Source organism: Vicugna pacos, chromosome 20 (assembly GCF_048564905.1).
Source record: "Vicugna pacos chromosome 20, VicPac4, whole genome shotgun sequence".
Classification (NCBI taxonomy): Eukaryota; Metazoa; Chordata; class Mammalia; order Artiodactyla; family Camelidae; genus Vicugna; species Vicugna pacos.
The window spans coordinates 3514758-3533592 of record NC_133006.1 but is presented as its reverse complement, the minus strand read 5'-3'; the positions used below and the strand labels follow the sequence as shown (position 1 = coordinate 3533592).

Genomic DNA, 18835 nt, shown 5'->3' with positions numbered 1-18835 from the left:
TTTTTTTTAGTGCTTGTTTCATTGTGGTGTGAATGAATGTTTAAAATTTCTGCATTTTGATCTTTACAACATGCTGATTTATCAGAACTGTTAAAAACCTGATTGTTCTTTGGTCCTTGTTTGGTGGGGCACCCTATTGATTTCTGTTGTCAGTTAAAGAGGGAAATTCTTCCTCTAGCCTGCAGATCATTAAGTGAATGGTTTGCAGTGTGCCTTTAAAATTCTTTGAATGCATTGAGCATGTTTGTCCAGTGAATTTTGAATTGACTCATAGTAATGAGTTTGCTTTGTTTCTTTGGCTTTTCCTCCTCTCCACAAGAATTTGAATTCTCTGTTGCATTTTGTATACGTGTTCTTCACAGGGGAAGAAATTTTGCTGTTTTTACAGAGGTGGATTTTCCTATCCCCTCTGAATGCCTTCTGTAATTAATACAGCAAAAATCTGTTATTGCAGTGCTTAATTATTTCATAAACTATTTTTTGGCTTAATCAGAAACAATGACAAAGAGTGATAATAAAAAATATGAAAACCTTCCTTCCTTTGAAGAATAGAAATCAGGTGGTCAGGCTCACGCATGCTTTGTGCCTGACACACTCTCTTGTCATTGTGTATCATGATTCGGAGATGGAGTTGCTTGAGGTTTGCAGATTTTTGTTTGAAAATTTTTGTTGAATTCTTTCTCCAGGATGATGTTTCCTTTTGGATTTGTGGAAAGTGTAGAAGCAGGGAAACAAATGCTTTGTTTTGTTTTCAGGATGCCTGAGTTGCTGATGAGAAAAGAGTTGAGGGTGGGCTGAGGAACAGAGTGACACTCCCTCTCCTCCCGGCTGAAATCGATGAACAATGAAATCAATTAGGTATATTGGTATTTGACCAATAGAATTCAGCCAGCCCAAACTGGCTAGTTATGCCCAATGGAAGATACTGAATACACCTTCAGAGTTAGGTGCTGTACCAAGTAGAAGCAGCTTAGAGCAATCAGAAAAATCAGTCCTATGGTGAGATATAAAAAGAATATCTTTTACTTCTGAAACTTTTCTACGTTAAGTTGTGTAGAGCTAAAATTAAGTTTCAAGCACCAGGAGTTAAGACTGTGAGTGGTTCTGTGGGATCATTATTCAGGGATGTGCCTAGACCCTGCTAGAGTGGCTGAAGCTGGCAGGAAAAGACCCAGAGCCAGGATTTGTCATCCCAGGGTGTTCTCCAAAATGGTTCCATGTGGGAGCCCATGATTGGGTTACCAAATTATAACAGACTCCAGCCGCCTGTCAACTTTAAGAAGAAAAAACTGTGCTTAGTAATTGCTTTGCAAGCAGTGGCCTGTTCATCCTCACTCCAGTCTTCTTGCCATAAAAAGCAGAGACAATGCTTTGCTTGCATAGTTGAGGTTTTAGATAGCACTCTGCTCGTTGCAAAGCAATGACCCAGGCCCTCAGTTATAGATTCTGGGATTGTGTGCTGTTAGATAGTCTATTATCCCCAATACAAGGACCTGGCCGGTCTGGTGGTCTGCTTTGTAATTCACATATCTAAAAATGTATCTTGTTCCCCTCACCCCATGACTTCCCTAAAGATACACTAAGCCTTTGAACTCATGGTGAATTCTACAATCTCTGTCTCATCCTGTCTTTCCCCAAGTTCCAGCTTACTATCACACAACTGGTAATGACTTTTTCCTTTGATTATACACAATAAATATGGGAGCATTTGAGAGGCTCATGGAGTTGGCTCCCTACTCCCTCTCGCTTCCTTGACTTTTTCCAGGGAGTCTTGAGTAATCATTCCATGTCGGTAAGACTTCTGCCAGCCAGAACCCACAGTTCCAGGTGAGAAGGATGCAGGCTTTATCTCTCCGACCCGAGGGAGAGAGAGAAGAGAATTGAGATCTGCTCCCCCGTGGTCCCTTCCTGCCCTAGGGCCACACCAGTTCACCTGCAGCCTTCTGGCCTCTGCTCTCAGGGCCTCTGTCCCAGGACTGTCCACAGCCTTTTCTTCCCTTGTCAACATTTCCTGTGCCTTCCAGAAGTTGGTCTCTTCTCTGCAATACAACCCTGGCAGATGTGATGGTGGTCAGCGTGCTGGTGGGCAGTCACTTGGGGACACCCAGGAGCCATGCTGACTCTCCTGAGTCTCTCATTCGGGGTTACAGAACAGTCAAGCACCGGAGGAAACCCATTCATGTGAGGCCAGCATAGCATTGCATCATTTTCATTTTATTTTTGAATTTTCAGTGGAGAAATTATTTGTAGCAAAGTACTCCAGATTTTCGGCCACCTGCTTTCCTCACCACATTCTCACTGTTGGCTCTGGTGCTTGTTTTAAGAACCAGATTTCTTCTCTGGTTACTTGTAGCAGCTGGGCTTGCCGAATCCTTGATTTGCATTTGAAGCAGAATGCTTCTTCGTGATGTCAAACTGATTTCCCTTGTCATTTCTGAATATTTCGTTTACACTCAGCAACTGTTTCAAGTGAAATGCTCTTGTCCAACTTCGGTTAATTCACATTTGCTGATCTCCTGCTTTCATGCTGAGGGCAGTTTCTTCTTCCTGTAATAAAAGTTAGCTATTTGCATTTACTATTGGAACGTACTGGCCAAAGGTGCTTTTTTTCTTAACAGTTTTAATACAACTCACCGATTAAAATGTACTGCAGTTTTTACTCTATGCCGAGAATTGTGCATCCCAGTCAATCTTAGAACATTTTCGTCCCCCCAATAGGAAGCCCCATACCCATAAACAGTCATTCCCATCTTCTCCATCCTCCCCCAACCCCAGGGAGCCCCTCTTCTCTCTCTGTGGATTTGCCTGTGCTGGACATTTCATGTAAATCGAGTCACTTCATGTAAATGGATCCGTCTATTGTGACTGAATTCTTTCACACTGAGTAACGTTTTCAATGTTTGTCCATGTTTGTCCACGTTGTGGCCTGTCTCAGTACTCCTTGCTTTGCTATTGCTGAATAATATTCCACTGTATGGCTGGGTCCCTCTGTTTACCCATTCATCACGTGATAGACATTTGGGTTGTTTCTGCTTTTTGGCTGTGATGAATAATCGTGTTATAAACATTCCTGTAGGAGTTTTTATGGAGACATTTGCTTTCAGTTCTCTTACGTGTGTGCCCAGACAGCAGAATTGTTGGGTTACTCAGAAACCAAATGTTCAACTGTCTGAGGACCTGCCAGGCTGTTTTCCAAAGTGGCCACGCTGTGTTACATCCTCACCAGCAAGGGCTGCACGCTCCACTTCCTCTGTGTTCCTCCATTAGTGCTTGTTACTCTTTTTTTGATTATAACCTATTGTAGTGAGTGTGAAGCGGTTTCTCCTAGTGGTTTTGACTTGGTTTCCTTTACAGCTAATGATATTGAACATCTTTTCATTGTGCTTATTGACCATTTCTTCATTTTCCTTTAAAAATATCTTTTCAGATCCTTTATTCATTTTTTAATTGAGTTGCCTTTTTATTGTTGAGTTGTTGGAGCTTTTTTTTATCTTGGAAATACAAATTCCTAATCAGATAAATGAGTTGAAAAAATTTTCTCCTGTGTGTTGTTTTATCACTTTCTGGATGCTTTCCTTTGAAGCAAAGTTTTAAATTTTGATCAACTCCAGTTTATCTTTGTTTTCTTTGTTCCTTGTGCTTTTGGGGTCATATTTAAGATATGAGGTATTTTATTTAAACTTTTATATATAAAATAACTGAATTCTTAGGACTGTTCTAGGGATGGGTGCTGTTGTCCCGAGTCTATGGATGAGGAGACCGAGATGCAGAAAATTTCCCTGAATATCAGTGTCACAGCTACCCAGTGGTGCTGTGGGATTTCAGACCCTCTTGTTTGTCCCCAGCATCTGTGCCCTTCACCACCACACTCTACTCCTTCCTGGAATCATTAATGAAAGTCTTTCCTTCTTTGATTTCTTGTTAGTTTTTTTCTCATTGGGGACCTCATTTTCTCATTTTCCTTGCAGAGCTCAGTGTAGGTTTATTTTAGGTCTCATGTAGGCAGAAGCACTGCTATCAGTTAACTTTTTTATTACTCACTCTGCAGTGATGGCTGTTGCTAATTGACCTAATCAAGTCATGCTTAAGTCTTTCCTGCTCATGACACGAAAAATAGTCATGACATACAGAATGTTCAAAGAAGTAAGGACTTGATTGATTTTATTTTGATTTCCAATCAAATAAAAATCCCAGTGTTGACATAGATTATAAGCCCTCCAGAATAGGGTCATTGTCTTCCTTGTGTTCCGTTTGTTTGGTCACATTGTCTGGATAGTGCCTTGCTGTCCAGCAGTTTTGTGAGGATATGGTGCTCGTGAATCATTGTAAGGACAGAATTTTGACAACAGACTGTGTTGTTCATTTCACAAGGGAAAAAATAATATAAAAATACTGCTCAGATCTATTTTAAAATTAAGCTTGGAAATTTGAGAAGGGTTGGAGAAACCATACAAAGATATTTTTCACTAATTATAGATCTATCTTTGGCACATTATGGTTACATAGCAGAGTAACTTATCAACTAGATTTGACAAGAGGGGTGTATTATTGATTATTTGTTTTAGTTGAAATATTCTACCTGGGATAAAGTAATCAGTGCCCATAAATGAACAAATGTAACCTTGCATTTCTATGCAACATGGGAGCAGACTTCTTACACTGATATATAATATATATGGGTGTGTGTTTTAAACTGTCTTTCAGTGTGTTTATAGTTTTTCAACAATGTTCTACCTTTAGAATTCTTCTAAGAAAATCACCCCCGTATCTAGTGCAGTTTGTACTGTGTATCCTGTCTTATGCATGGAATCCCACTGTCCCCTCAGTGAGGAACTTCCTCTCCTACTGAGGTAGTAACAGAGCTACAGAGACTGGGATTTCTAGGCCTTTGCTCTCCATATGTTTGAAGCTGTGTGTCAATCATGATTTTCCCTTTCTTGGGTTTTCATTGTTCAATTAGAATGTTTGAAAATAACTATTAATATGTTGCAGCAGACTCCCTAGAAACTTGATGTGTTTGTGCTTTCCAGTTTTCAATTTATGAAAAGTGTAAATGCACTCTTGTTTTTAAGTAGTCCTTTTTCACTAGATATTTGTTTACCTCTTTATAGTTAATTTTTTTCCCAATGAATGAATCGGTATGCATGTTTTAAAAGATACATTACTTTTTATTTTCTTATTGTAACAGTTGTATTCATAGTAGAGAATTTAGAAAATAAAGATAAACACAGTAATTAAGTTAAAAATGGCCTGTAATCTCACCTGGAGATACAGGTGTAGGTTTTGAAATTGAGAATTACAAGTCCTATCACGTTGTTCATCTTTTTCAAGTATGTTTTGGTTACTGAGACCCTAGAATTCCCATATGAATTGTAGCAGCAGCTAGTCAGTTACTGAGAGGAGCCCGCTGGGATTGTGATCGAGACCACGTTGAATGCACGGATCACTCTGGGGAGCACTGCCATCCCAAGAGCTTTGTCTTCTGACCCAGCAATGTACGTGGTGTGTCTGTCCAGGTATTTAGGTCTACTTTAATTTTTTTTCAACAGTGCTTTGAGTTTACAGAGTATTATTTTACTTTTTTTTTGCCTTTATACTGAAGACTTGTGTAAGGCACTGGGATCAGAAGTGTATTTGAGCCCCGCCCCTTGCTGCCACTATGGCCTCTGGACTCTTGATTCACCCTCTGTACAATCTTGCACAAAATAGGACCTCAGTAACTCTCTCTTGAATGAATGATTATATGATTGTTGGATGATGCTTGAGAGTCTTTATGATTTATTTTTCCTAGCCTTTCCCCACTTCTTAACTATGCCCTTTCCCTTCTTAAACTCCAGCCTTTGTTTCAGCCTGCCTGTGGCATTGTTTTTTCTTGTCTGTAGACTCTTCTATTCACTGGTTCATGATAATGTTACATGTGGGTTGTGGAATCTTGCTAAATGTCAAGAAAGAGCAAATGCATTGCATGCTAGTATTTTTAGAGTGTGGTAATCTTTTATCGATTGAAATTAAATCAGGCTGACCCCGTGAGCTCTCCTGTGAGCTCTTTTCGCCTTCCTACAGGTGATACTGCTCTGGTTGCTGAGTGTGCCCTTCCCCCAGCCTTGGTTTTAGAGTTGAGTAAGTCACCATCAGTGGGGCCCTCTCTTTAAGAGATGAAGAGAACATTTGCTCCTTCTCCCTGGTTGGGGACTTGGATGAGATGAGGTACCAGATAAAGAATGGAGCCCCACCTCATTCTGACCCCCACTCTTTCCGTTACTTTCTCCAGGGGAAAAGAGTACAATTCAACAGTATAAAGAGTGATTGTGAGCTAATGAGATAGACAAGACAACCGATTATTTATTAAATACCCTTTCATGCCAGAAACGAATGTATTATACACACAAAAATCTTCTAAAGCACGGTAGTACCGTGGTTACAATTGTGGGTCCGAGTTCGAGTCCCGCTCTGGAGTGACCATTCCTGTGATATGGAGAACTGGTAGGTCAGCTTAGCCTCTCCCGGGCTTGTTTTCTGTCCTGCAGAGATGGGGCTCGCTAGATGTCCCCCCCCATAGAGGTGCTGAGGTGTGTAAATGACGCACGTGGGCTGCTCCAGCACAGCTGCTCGTTCCTCGTAAGTGCAGGATAGCATAGATTTTGTGGTGACGGCTTTATGACCGCCCCGTGAAGACTCTCAGTGTTCTAAAGGGATGCCTTGTGGGTTGGAGATGGGATTCTCACTTCTGTAAATACTCAAGGATTGTGTTATTGGGCCCTGCTGATTTGAATCTATTCTTTAGAAAGTACATATTGTAGATTGCTTTTAAGCATGCATGAGTTTTTCTTTTAATATTTATAGTTCTACCCTCTCATCTCTTGTGTGATTTTTCATGGAATGTAGGAAAAAGTCCTAAGCCACCTGCCTCTTCATACTTCTCTGTGGTGGTTTTCCTCCCTGACTGGAAGAGGGTTTTGCATAGGAAAATTTCTTTGTTCCCCTTTTCTTGGAGTCTCTCTGTCTGTCTGCCCATCTCTCACCGGTCCATCTGTCCATTTATCTACCCACTCATTCTTCTGAGTTGTTCCAACTATCATTTCAGGCAGCTTACAGAATAACAGATACCAAATAATCAGGTGAGAAAATGGAGCCAAGTTCAGACAGTGAGGCTAGGAGGCGAGCCTGTGTGAGGGTTGCAGGGTGAGACTCACGCGTCTGCCCTGTGACTTATAAGATCGACAGCAAGAGTGTGCCTGAGGCTCCCAGCAGACACAGGGAAACAGGGTTTGTGGGAGATGCCCACTGGCTGTGAAATAAATTAGTGGCTTAGGAGAAGCCCAGCCTTTCCATCTACTAAGGCTTAGGAGAATATTTTGAGTGTCTTCCAAAATCAGAGTATTGCATCGTTTCTTTTGTCACAGTTCTACGTGTAGTTGGTTACATTCAATACCTGGAAATTTCTCCAAAACTGCTTCCCACGTGAGTCCCATGGCTCAGGAATGGGGTGGTTCTGCTCATTGATGGGTGTTGGCCAGAAACAGAAAATGATGGCCTCAAAGGAGACTGGGACTCTTCAGTCATGTTTTGTCAGTGCTCTAGATTTCAGGAAATTCTGTCACAGTTTCTCTCCATCTGAGGCGGCAGCGTGCTCTCTTACCAGCATCAGGAGCTCAGGGCCACGGGATGGTGGGGGTGACTGCACTGCCGTCAATACAGCTGAGCTAGTCACTGCAGGCGTGCTTTCACTTTGTGCATTTCATGTTCTTTAATAGAAGGTTTAAACAGGAAGTTAATTAACTGAGTTAATTAACATTTAATAAATATGATGCTTTGTTGAAAAGACAATTATAGGCACATTATAAGCTATGAAGTATTTAAAAACGGTTTCATTACTGAAATTTCAGTAGGGAAGATACACAGTTTATCTTATTTGTGCCTCTCTTTTAAAGTAAAAAGGAAACAGAAGATGCTTTCTGTTCTTCCTGTCTGTTTGCAGGCGCCCTCACCTCCAGTGGCATCCATCCAGATACATGCACTGACACTGGCCGTGCTCAGAACTGCCTCAGCCCTGAAGACACAACTGACAACTAGAAGGGGGCCACGCCCTGTTACAGCAGGTGCTCTCACTTTGTGGGTCCTTATGAAACTGCATGGTGTTAATCAGAATCGCCCATTCTACATTGTGTGACGCTGCTGTGGTGTCTCCTAGTTACTTGTTTCTGTAAGTACACTGGTATTATTCTCCAATGTGCTGTACTACACATCTAAAAATGCTTTTTTCAGATGAAAAATAATGTGTATTTAATATAATAAGTCTGAAAAAGGGGGCAAAAGAGGCTATCCTTGTCCCACTACTCAGAGATAATAATTAACACTTTAACATCTATTTTCTGTTGTTTTCATCAGTGTGTATTACCTCTGTCATAAAAACCAGCGAGCACTCTGTGCCTGTTAACTGTGTGGAGACCTCCATTTTCCATTCAGCTTATTACACGTGTTTCTACAATATTCTATCTCCCCTGGCATGATTTTTAATGACCAGTATAGCATTCTGTCTTGTGGAGGCATCGTCCATTTTACTTCGGACTTAAATAAACTTTTAAATTCCAAGTATACTTAAATGAAATACTGAAAAGAGAACAGCGGTTGTACAGGAAGGCCCCTACCTCCCTTCCCCTTACTTCCTGAAAGTAAAAGCTGTTTTCAATGTGGTGTATATATTTCATGACCATTTTGCCTATGACATGTATGTATATATATATATATATATATATATATATATATATATATATATACACACACACACACACACACACAAACAGAAACACACATACGTATATGAGAAATCTATGTATATGTGTGTGTATATATGCTTTATTGAAAAATGAGACCATACTGTATGTTTTTCTGCAGCTCGCTTTATTCACTCAGGGGTGTATCATAGACGTCCTTCCACTCCAGACCCAACCGGTCCTTTCAGATAGAATGGAGGGGTCTCCTGATGTGCAGGTGTGGTCTCTTGTGCAAGGACACCTTTGGTGGGAGAGTGCTGTGGACAAGGCCTTGGACCATGCCGAGTCGCTGGTCCCCTCAGGGCCCGCATCTCGCCATGATTTACCGCATCATTGTCTTGATGGTGGACACTTAAGTTTTCTCCATTTTACACTATCAGAAAGGATGTTTGACTGGCATCCTTCTTGTACAGACATTCCTGTGATCTTCTATGAGTATTCCTTTAGTTAAGGCTTCTGGAAATTTAGTCCCTGGATGTGACATTTACATTCATCACAGGTTCCTTTCAAGTGACTCTAGAAATTACGTCTCCAGTGGGGAATGAAAAGATGTAGAATAACTTATGTAACCAATTCTCTATCGCTGGATATGATTTCACTTCAGCTTTTCTTCCCACCATTGTAAACAGTGCTGTGTAAATGCCCTGATGAGTACATCTTTTTGAGCTGATTTCTTTTTTTCTAAATGAAACGATTCTTAGAAGTGGAGTTGAGTCAGTGTGTACGCACGTTTTTTAGAGTTTACATATTCATTGACTTGTCGTCCTCCAAAAAGTTCTCTCACAGTTTGTTCTCCCACAGAGGGACACTAGCTAGAATACCTTTTACAAATATTTGCCAATATGATGAGCAAAAGTGCTTTTCCAATATTTTAGCTTGCATTTGATGACCAGTGAGGTACTGAGCATTTTTCACTCATTTAGCCATTTAACTTTTTAAAAATGAATGATCCCTTTTGTTCTTTGCACACAGTTAAGTGAGGGAGCTTATTGTTGCTTTGTGACAGCTCTTTGTATGTTATGAACATTAACTTCTTGTCTTCATCAACACGTGTCAGAGAGCTTTTTCTTTTCATTTCTTGCCTTTCATTTTGTTCAGTAGGTTTTTTATTTTTGTTGTGGCCCAAAATATTCTTATGATAGTAAATGTCTTCCTTATGTGTTTTATCTTTGGCATTATTCTTAGAAATACTTTCTTATAATGGAATAAATCTCTTCTGTAGGTTTTTTAATCTCTAAGATGGAGATGATAATAGTACTTGTTATAGTGAGGGAAAGTAGAGTTAATATGAGTAAAGTGTTGAATTTACTGTTATTATTATTTTTTAATATTTACATCACTATCTGTAATTTTTCTTGTGGTCATTATGACAGGAATAGAATTTATTCTTTCCAGGTGTTTCTCTGATTTTTCCCAGGGCAATTATTGAATTCATATTTTTCTCTTTGATTTGAAATCCCACGTGTACAAAATACTTATGTACACTAGAGTCTCTTTTTGAGCTCATGGTTCCTTTCTATCAATCTTCCTTTCTTATTCCAGCACCATATCTTATATATTGTAAAAATTTATTTAATATTTGACAATGTGATTTGTTTTTGATTCTTTTCTTGCATCCCAAATTTTCTTGGCCAGTATTATCACTTTATTATTCCTGAAGACTTCACAAATATTTTGCTCAAATTATAAAAAAATCAGCTAAGAGTTTTCATGGGATTTTTTAGTAAGTTTTGAATTATATTTAGCAGCACTTGTATCTTTACAAAACTGCTTTCCTTCATGCAATATGTTGATGTCTCTACATTTACACCTCTTATTTTACCCTTCAGTACAGTCCTGTTGTTTTCTTCATTTAGAACATGGGCATAATTTTTTAGTTTATTCCAGATTATTGTTTATGTTTTTGTTAATTTTGTAAGTGAGAATTGTTTGCTATTTTATTTTCTACTTCTTAAAACTGACACCTAGAAAGGCAGGTTCGGTTTGTAAATACTCACTTTGTAACTTGTCATTTAAAATTGGAAGTATTAAGTACTTGTTCCAGAATCCTATCTATTCTGTTTTTAAAAATTTGTTTCCAAGATTATCAAAATGGTCATAGCTAAGTAGTATAGGTGGGGAGACAGAAGGAGAGAGGTAGTGTGGCTCATGTACAAACTGTGAGCAGTTTCATGGCTGCCTTTAGTCTGGAGAAGCCCCAGAGGAAACCAGGTTAGACCAGGGGTGGCTTTGTATGCACTTGATAGCCAGCTTTCCTGCCTTTATGATGAAGCCTGGTGGGCGTGGCAGGTAGATGATCAAGGTCCCATTAAGGTCATTGGCTGCACAGAACTCTGTGTCTGTGAGAACTGGAGACCAGTGCCATGGGAAATGCTTGGTGCCAGGAACAATGAAGGGGAGCTGGGGAGCCTGTGTGTTAAGGATTTTCCAGTCCTGGGAGTGAGAAGAGCAGACTCTGCATTCAGATCTGAGTTTGAATTCATCCTCTCTTTTTTATTGGTCCTCTGAATTTTGTCCAGTTATATACCCTCTTTGTACTCGTTTTCTTGTCTCTCAAAACAGGAGAATTACAGCCTGTTGCTAGAGTGTTTGTTCAGGGTAAATTATTTGTGTCTATAAGATGCCATGTACAGTCACAAGCTCAGTGAGAAATAGGCTGTCGCTTCTTCTGCAACTCAGTGCTCGACAAGACATCAGGGGAAAGCCAGTTCTTAATTTGTATGTGATGCAAGTAGGAACAAAATTAATATTTTGCCTTTCCCTTGCATTATTCTTACTCCTTTGCTTCATTTACCTCTTTCCTCATTTCCTTTCCCTTTCTCCACCAAAAGATCCTGAGGCTCTCTCAGAACGCTAGATTCAAAATACTTTAAAGGTTGGCTCATCCCCTTGAAATGACAGTGAAATAAAAAAATCTGTTCACATCCCAGACTTGACTGTATTTAATTTACACACAGACACATACACACACACACACACACACACACACACACACACACACACACATCAGGCTATCTCTCACTTGCTGAGGGAGAAGGACCACTTTTTCTGAGTTTTCATTCACTGAGCATGAGAGCAAAGTCTCTTAAGCAGACTTTATCCTGGCTTCATGCATGGTTTTTATTGGATTTCTCTGTGGTCGTAGAATTATTCTCCTATTAGAAGAGAGGAAGTGGAGACATAGAGATTCTGCTGAGACATCGGTGTCATCATATTTGAGTTGGAAAGGACTTAAGACAGCACAGAGTCGTAACTTTTTATGGGTGAGAATCCATGATGGTGTAACTAGGACAAGAACATGGGTCTTCTGCCATCGTGTCCACACGGGTGAAGATGTAACTGGGTGGGAGGATGGCAGGGACCCTTCTTGCTTGAGCCCCGGGGTCTTGCCAGTTTTCATTGCTCAGCTGCCTTTAGTTTATGTCCATGCGGCCTCTCATGGGAAGGTCACTCTGTCTTGATAGATTGAGTTTTTTACTAGCAAAAAGCTCTGGACCCACTCATATTTCCCAGTTTTTCTGCTGACCTGCTGACACTTTATGTAAATGAGAGCTAAGAGAACTACTGGATATAAAATCCTTATTTTTATCATTTGCCCTCGAGTTCCATAGGAATGAGGTGCTGTCTCAGGCTGTCTAAAGCTAGATCTGAACAAAGATAGGGTGATAGGCTGTGCTGTTAGACCCTCCACAGTCAAATGGGATTTCCACCTTAGTTTTTAGAATCAGGCAGACGAGTTCAAATCTTGCCTTTACCAGTTACTAGCTTTGTGACCTTGAGGAAGAAAGTGTACTTTTTTGTGTCCAATTTTCTTTATCTGTAAATCAGTTAGGTATTTATTTTAGGGTTTTTATTTTAGAATTGAATGAGCTAATTCCCTCATTTATACCTAAAATACTAATCGCATGGTTCTATGCTGATGCCTTGGTAGTTGATTACTAAGGGAGTTCGCAATGAGAATGGGGTGGGGCACCCTTGGATTATAGAGCTTATATTCCAGGATATGCTTGTAAAAGACTGGATGTGCAGTGGATTTTTTTGTAAATGTCCATTCTTTTCATAATCCCCATTGATTGTATATGTATTTATACTAATATATGAACTTTTTTTGCAATTTAAATCTCTTTGTAGTATTTAAAATATGTAGCTATAACAAAAATACGTGAAATAAAATGATTTTTATTTTTGTTTCAATAAGCAAAACAAAAGAAAATAGAAAAGAAATAAAGTTTTGAAGGACTAGAAATAATTTTATTTCCATGGAATCAAGTCTCTATATTAAGTTTTTTGGTTTTGTTGGTAAACGGCATGTAAAATTAATACGTTGTGACTTCAGTGTTGATAGCTAGGTGAGTTTCTTGTTATTGTTGTCTTTGATGAATTATTTGCACTAAATCATAAACGATGTGCATGCTACATATTGGAAATGAGGAAACTGGTGACATACTAACTCCAATATAGTTTGTTACCGAGTCCAAACTCATTCTGCTTGCCGCATGACAGGCCAATAAATTGGGAGATGAGGTGTTGGGTCAAGGAATAGTGACTTTATTTGACAAGCTGTCAGACCCAGAAGATGTCTGACTGATGTCCGGGAGAACCCTCTTCCCCAAGTCAGAATTCAGGCTTCTTTTATACTGAAAATGGGAGGGGGTGTGGTTGGTTGTTGCAAAGTTCTTGCTGTACGAATTGTTTGTCGTTGGTATCCCTTGTTCTTGCAGCTGTCCATGTGGGTCAAATCATGATGCCCCTGTAAAACCTCCAACAAAACAAAGGTTATTCTCTATTTTGCAACTTGAACTCTCTACATAAGTGCAGAAGAGCTAACATCCTTAAAGATCAGAGCCCAGAGAATAGGCTCTCCTGTATACTTCAGGCTAAAAGCAACTTTCTTTCACAAAAGGTGCAGAGCTAGCAAGTCTGGGCCTAGAAAACAGGGCACAGAGTTAAAGCTAAAGGAACAATCCAACACAGAGTCAGATTTCTTCTTTCCTATTACAATTTCCTTTTCCATCTCATAAATAATTTTAGTAAGAAACATGAGCAATTTTGTATTTTTGCTTCTTAATAACCGATAAGTGGGCTGACTATATTTTTGTGAGCAGGGATGCTGTGCGGGCCTTGGGGGCTCAGCAAACTGCTGTTGAGGTGGTTGACCCCGCAACATGTCTAATGCCCTCAGGAGTGTTGGTGAGGTTTCCCCCAGCATGGGGCTCTATTCAGGAACCAGGATATGGGCATTTACCTCGGGAGACCTCTTTTTCAGCTGCAGAAAAGTTTTTCAGATACTGTGATTGAAAAATCACTCCATCTGGGGATAATTAGGGAAAAAAGGAAGAGGAAAAGGGTTTGGAGTAGAGTAGAAGAGAAATGCATTAGATCAGGGAGCCTTGGGGGTTGGCAGCGGGGCCTAGGGGGAGAGGGGAGCAGAGGTGGGGAGGAGCCCGGCTCCGGAAATAGCTCCTGCACCTGTCGCCACACCCAAGCCACACAACTTTTAATTGGCCTGGGCCACTCTCCTGGCTGGATGTCACACTTGGCAGAACCTTAAGAACTGAAGTTGACGGGTGGGCAGCACACACCTAGGGGTCACTGAGGACTTTGGTCAAGTCCACAGTGCCTTTTCTGGTCATGTATCTTTACTTGCCCTTTATCTCAGGATCTAAGGAGCAGCAGCAAGGCATTCAGGGAGACATCCAGGAAGACATCCGACTGTGTTAAGAGAGGACAGACAGTGACACGGGGAGCGAGGACTGTTGCAGCAAAGTAAAATGACTTCACAACTATTGCACAGAGCTGCAGGTGTGAGAGAGCCTAAGCCTGTCTCAGAGTACAGGGGACAAGTGGAAGGAATGGTAAAATTTCCACTGACAATTGAAATTTTGTTAAATAGCCTGCTACTGTTGGTTGTATCACTTGAATGAATGCAGGTGTATTTCTGTGGGCATTTATATGTTCACTCAAACCCACTATCCCCTCTTGCCCCCATCAGGGGTTGATTTTCTCAAGCACAGTACCCTTCCTGCTTTGGGGGACCATGCTGCGGGTCCTCGCCTGGGGCTAGACTGCTACAGGACACTGAGTCCCCGAGGCACGGCCTGGGAGACATGTCAGGAACATCTCTGCTCTTGACTGAGGGCCTCCGTTTCCCCCTGCAGTGTTAGAATGCCGGTGACTCTGTTAGAAGCATGTATGCAAGCCGTCCTTCCATGTCCTCACCATCTAGAAGCGGAGCCTGAGTCTTCTGAATTTCTCCAGAATGTGGTTTACAATCACCTTCGACAAGTGAGTGTGTGTCCTCTTACAAGTGGAGGAATTACTGCCGTTTTCCTGGAACTTACTCACCACTAGTCCATCTTATGTTTCTATGCTACTATTCAGTACGGCATGCCAAAAATTCTGGAGTCAGATCTTGAAACCCTGATGAAGAGGGTTATTTTATTTATTTATATGATAGTCTTTTGCTTTCAAAATTCAGAATTTTCGGTTCTTTCAGGATTTTAGGGGGGTTTGGAGAAACAACTTTTCTCTTACCTTCCTTGCAACCTGTTGCTTTATGCCTATAACCCGTCTTCTGTCACTTTTTAGGTGGTTCCATTTGTGACCCTGTCCAGGTTGTTCATATTATAAAACATAAAGTCTGTGAAAGTACATTTCCTTTTATTCCGAAGGCATTCCACAGATACTACTTAAATCTGGGTGTGGTTTTAAGAAAACAGAACTATTAGAACATGCACTTGCAGGTTGCTAGTGCAAAGTCCCGTCCCAAATCAAAAGTCTAGCTAACTATATAAAATCTTTCTAATCTACCTTGGATTTGTATGGATAAGTGAAGCAGTTTGCTAAGAACTCAAGACCAGGGTTAGAATACATGCTGGTGTAGCTCAGTAGGTCCTCCCCAGCTGGCGCTGTGCCAGAGAGTGGGGATGAGGGGAAAGGGCGGGGCCGGGGAGAGGGCGGGGCCAAGGGGAGAGGGCATGCCCTGCCCTCCCTGAGCTGACAGTTTCATGGTAAAGACCTTCACCAGGTGAAGAACTTGGAGTTTCTTCTAAGAACAGTGGGTTTGAAAAGAGTCTTAAAAGCACGGGAGTGACAGTATCCCATTTGTCTCAAGTAGGGAAGAGCAGCTGGGGGGCCACTGGGAGACCCATGAGTCCATATGGGCAGTATTGGTGGCTTCCACCTGAGCAGTGGGACGGGCAGTGGGAAAAAGCGAACAGATTGAAGACATGTTAGATGATAAAATGAAAGATGAATGATGTCTGGGAGGGTAGGATGGAGTAAGGCCAGGGTTTCTGGGTGGATTAATAAGGTAAATGATGGTCCTGCTGTGCTCTGAGGAGGGAAAGCTGCAGAGGGAGTTCTGGGGGAAAACTGATGAGTTCAGCAGTGGGTAAAGTGAAAGGCTGTTAGATGTGTGGTCTGGGAGCTCAGGTGAGAGCCAGTAGTGAGTAGGGGGGAGGGGAGAGAGACCTTCAAATCATTTTGTCTTGTGAATATACAAAGAAGTGTGAGTAATACACTTACGCCTCTATATTCTGGATTTAAAACCCATTAACATTTTGCTATCTTGACTGCAGAGGTTTTTAATTCTTTTAATAGAAATAAAATAAATAGAAGCAAAATAGTGGAGTTAATGAACATCTTAGAGTTGATGTGTGTCCTTGTATGTATTTTGATACCTCATCTGTTTATTACTATAATCTATTAAAAGTTAACTAGTTTAGCATAAGAGTTAAACAGAGGGACGTGACACACACTGTTGGGGGTTGAAGCTGATCTCCTTGGGCAAATTTTGTAGCCTCTCTGTGCCTTAGTTCCATCTTCTGTGACTGCCCCCGGGCCCCTCATCACAGCTGATTTCCTAGAATACAAGTTGGGAGGGAGGCTGCTGTAGGGAGTGAGAAGTGGCAAATGCCAGGGACACTGAAGAGGGAGCAAAAACAGATTATAGCCCATAAACTGAGTACAAACAAATACCCTCAAAAGAGAAAGAATCTCAGTCTTTTGAGCCACTTACCATAAGGGAAACAAAACCACGTGGACCCAAACTTCTTGAGCATGAGAGTATTGTGGGTGGAAATGTGTCATCAGAAAAGAGTTGAGAAAAGGCCTTTTGGTTTCCCTTGATGTTTCTGGTAAGGATGGACCGCAGAAGGGAAAACCCCCAGCTTCCAAGTGAAAGCTGCTGTTTTGTGTGAAACTGACCAAAGGTTGGAAACCAGTCATCAGCGGTGCTGCTGGGTAGGGGCTCGGAGATGATTGGTGACCCAGGCATAACCCCGGGTTCTGAAGCTGCTTATCTGACTAGCAGAACTGGGCACAAGGAGTCTTAATGAGGCAGCTCGGGATGTGGCCTGGGACACCTGCCATGCTGAGGGCGAGAGGAGCGCTTCCCTGAGGGGGTTTCCCTGCGGAGAGTGGGAAAATCCACCTGCAGGGATGGAAGAACCTTTGAGCAGGGGGCGCATGCACAGACATGATTGTCCTGAGCATGGAGGTTTCGGGGAGCCAGAAGTCATACAATGGCCGGAGCAGCCTTGTTCCTGAGAAACTGGAGGGAAAAGATGCTGAAAAGGCAGGCTGTGGACAGACTTTGTGGTGGGTCATGAGTGACAGTCAAGGACTGGTCAGGCAGGCAAGAGAAAACCCTGTGGGAGTCCCACCTGAGACATCACGCAGGAGGGAGGAGCAGAGTTATAGACTATGCCACTTATTAGCTGTGTGACTTTGAGCAAGATCACGCCACCTCTCTATATGTATCTTCATCTGTAAAGTGACAGAGTAACAAGCTCGTGTCAGCAGAAGGCTTAGTTTAGCTCTGATCCTCTGTGTCCAGTCCTGTCAGTGTTGCCCTGCAAGGTTCTGCAGTGGCTGCTCTTACCCTGAGTTGGGAGGGCGTAGAGGGACATTGTAGCACATGAGGGCAGGAGGGGGGTGCTTTAAAAACAGACATGTAGCCGCCTGCAGCTGCAGACCTGCAGGCAGTTTGGTTGATGGTCGTCATGGAGAGGACTTTGGAGGCCTTAGCATCATCTTAAGACTTGCTTTCCCTTGGGGACCGGAATTGCCTTTGCAGATTAATGTTGAAGATTTGGGCTTCTGGCAAAGCTGTTTTCAGAGATGGGTATATACATAACATATCGTATAAAATAAAATGCTTTTATATAATGTGTGGGACTTTGTAGCTGTTGGAACAGTTCTGTTGACCCTGTCTCCATGGAGGACACTAGGGGTCAGCAGAGCGTGCGGGAGGGCAGGCAGCCCGCAGGGCTGCTGCGGGGGGTTCTCCCCAGTAGGGCGCTCTGCTGAGTTGACTCTTCTCTGAGTTTGGTTGCCAGATGAGCAAACAGCAATTTACTGAGTTCTGGTGGGATTGTATAATGACAGGAAGAAAGAGGGACCCGTAGTTTTCTGGACTAGGACACGCATTTTGTTCTTAATCCAGTGTGTTTCATTGCAGATTTGATGTGTTGTGTCTGTTCTGAATCTGATTTGGGCTAATCTTTATATTTGGAAAGGAACCGAGATGGAATTATTTCAGGCACCTTGTGCTTTAATAAGTCCTGTGAAAACATAAACACAGATGAAGCATACATTTGAATTTAGTGGTGAAGGGAAGGGTTTCTGCACATTGCAGGGGAAGGCAAGGCAGAATTCCTCTTCTTTGTGGGCAGGGAATTGGGTCCACCTGTTTTTTCTGTAACGGTTTCTGACAGCAGTTTATGGTAATTAACCAGCATTGACAAATGGTGGCACACATTGCATTTAAGAGCTGGCCGGCTGCAAACTTATATATTGGACAGGCGGATTTCACAGACAAGTGATCAGGTAGATGGGAGAGAGAAGGAGCACAGGCATGGGCACCCCAGCTTCAGGTTTAAATTGCCATTTCTGCACCATAGGAACTTGGACTAGAATGTAACCTCACATAGCCTGTTGGTGAATCAGTTAAATGGGCATGACAATATTCACTTCTTCCTGGGTTTGTTGTAAGTTGTGTCGACTGAAATAAATGTGCAGCCCAAAAGTTATCAGTTAAGTTTTATTTGGCGGGAGGA

General features: G+C 41.7%; 1 protein-coding gene across 3 annotated transcripts in view; it reads left to right on the top strand.

Moving 5' to 3' along the window:
• Nucleotides 1–18835, top strand: part of LOC116278422 (trafficking protein particle complex subunit 9-like) — a 60122-nt gene that overhangs the window by 18030 nt on the left and 23257 nt on the right. For 2 of the 3 annotated variants that reach the window (XR_012061925.1, XR_012061926.1), the window contains exon 3: nt 7979–8203. Coding sequence is in view for 1 of the 3 variants with exons in the window: in XM_072944674.1 (XP_072800775.1) it covers nt 8133–8203; nt 14933–15059 (198 nt within the window). In the remaining 2 variants the exon portion in view is untranslated. Of the gene's footprint in view, nt 1–7978; nt 8204–14932; nt 15060–18835 lie in introns of all 3 variants that reach the window. The other variant, XM_072944674.1, reaches the window with a different exon arrangement.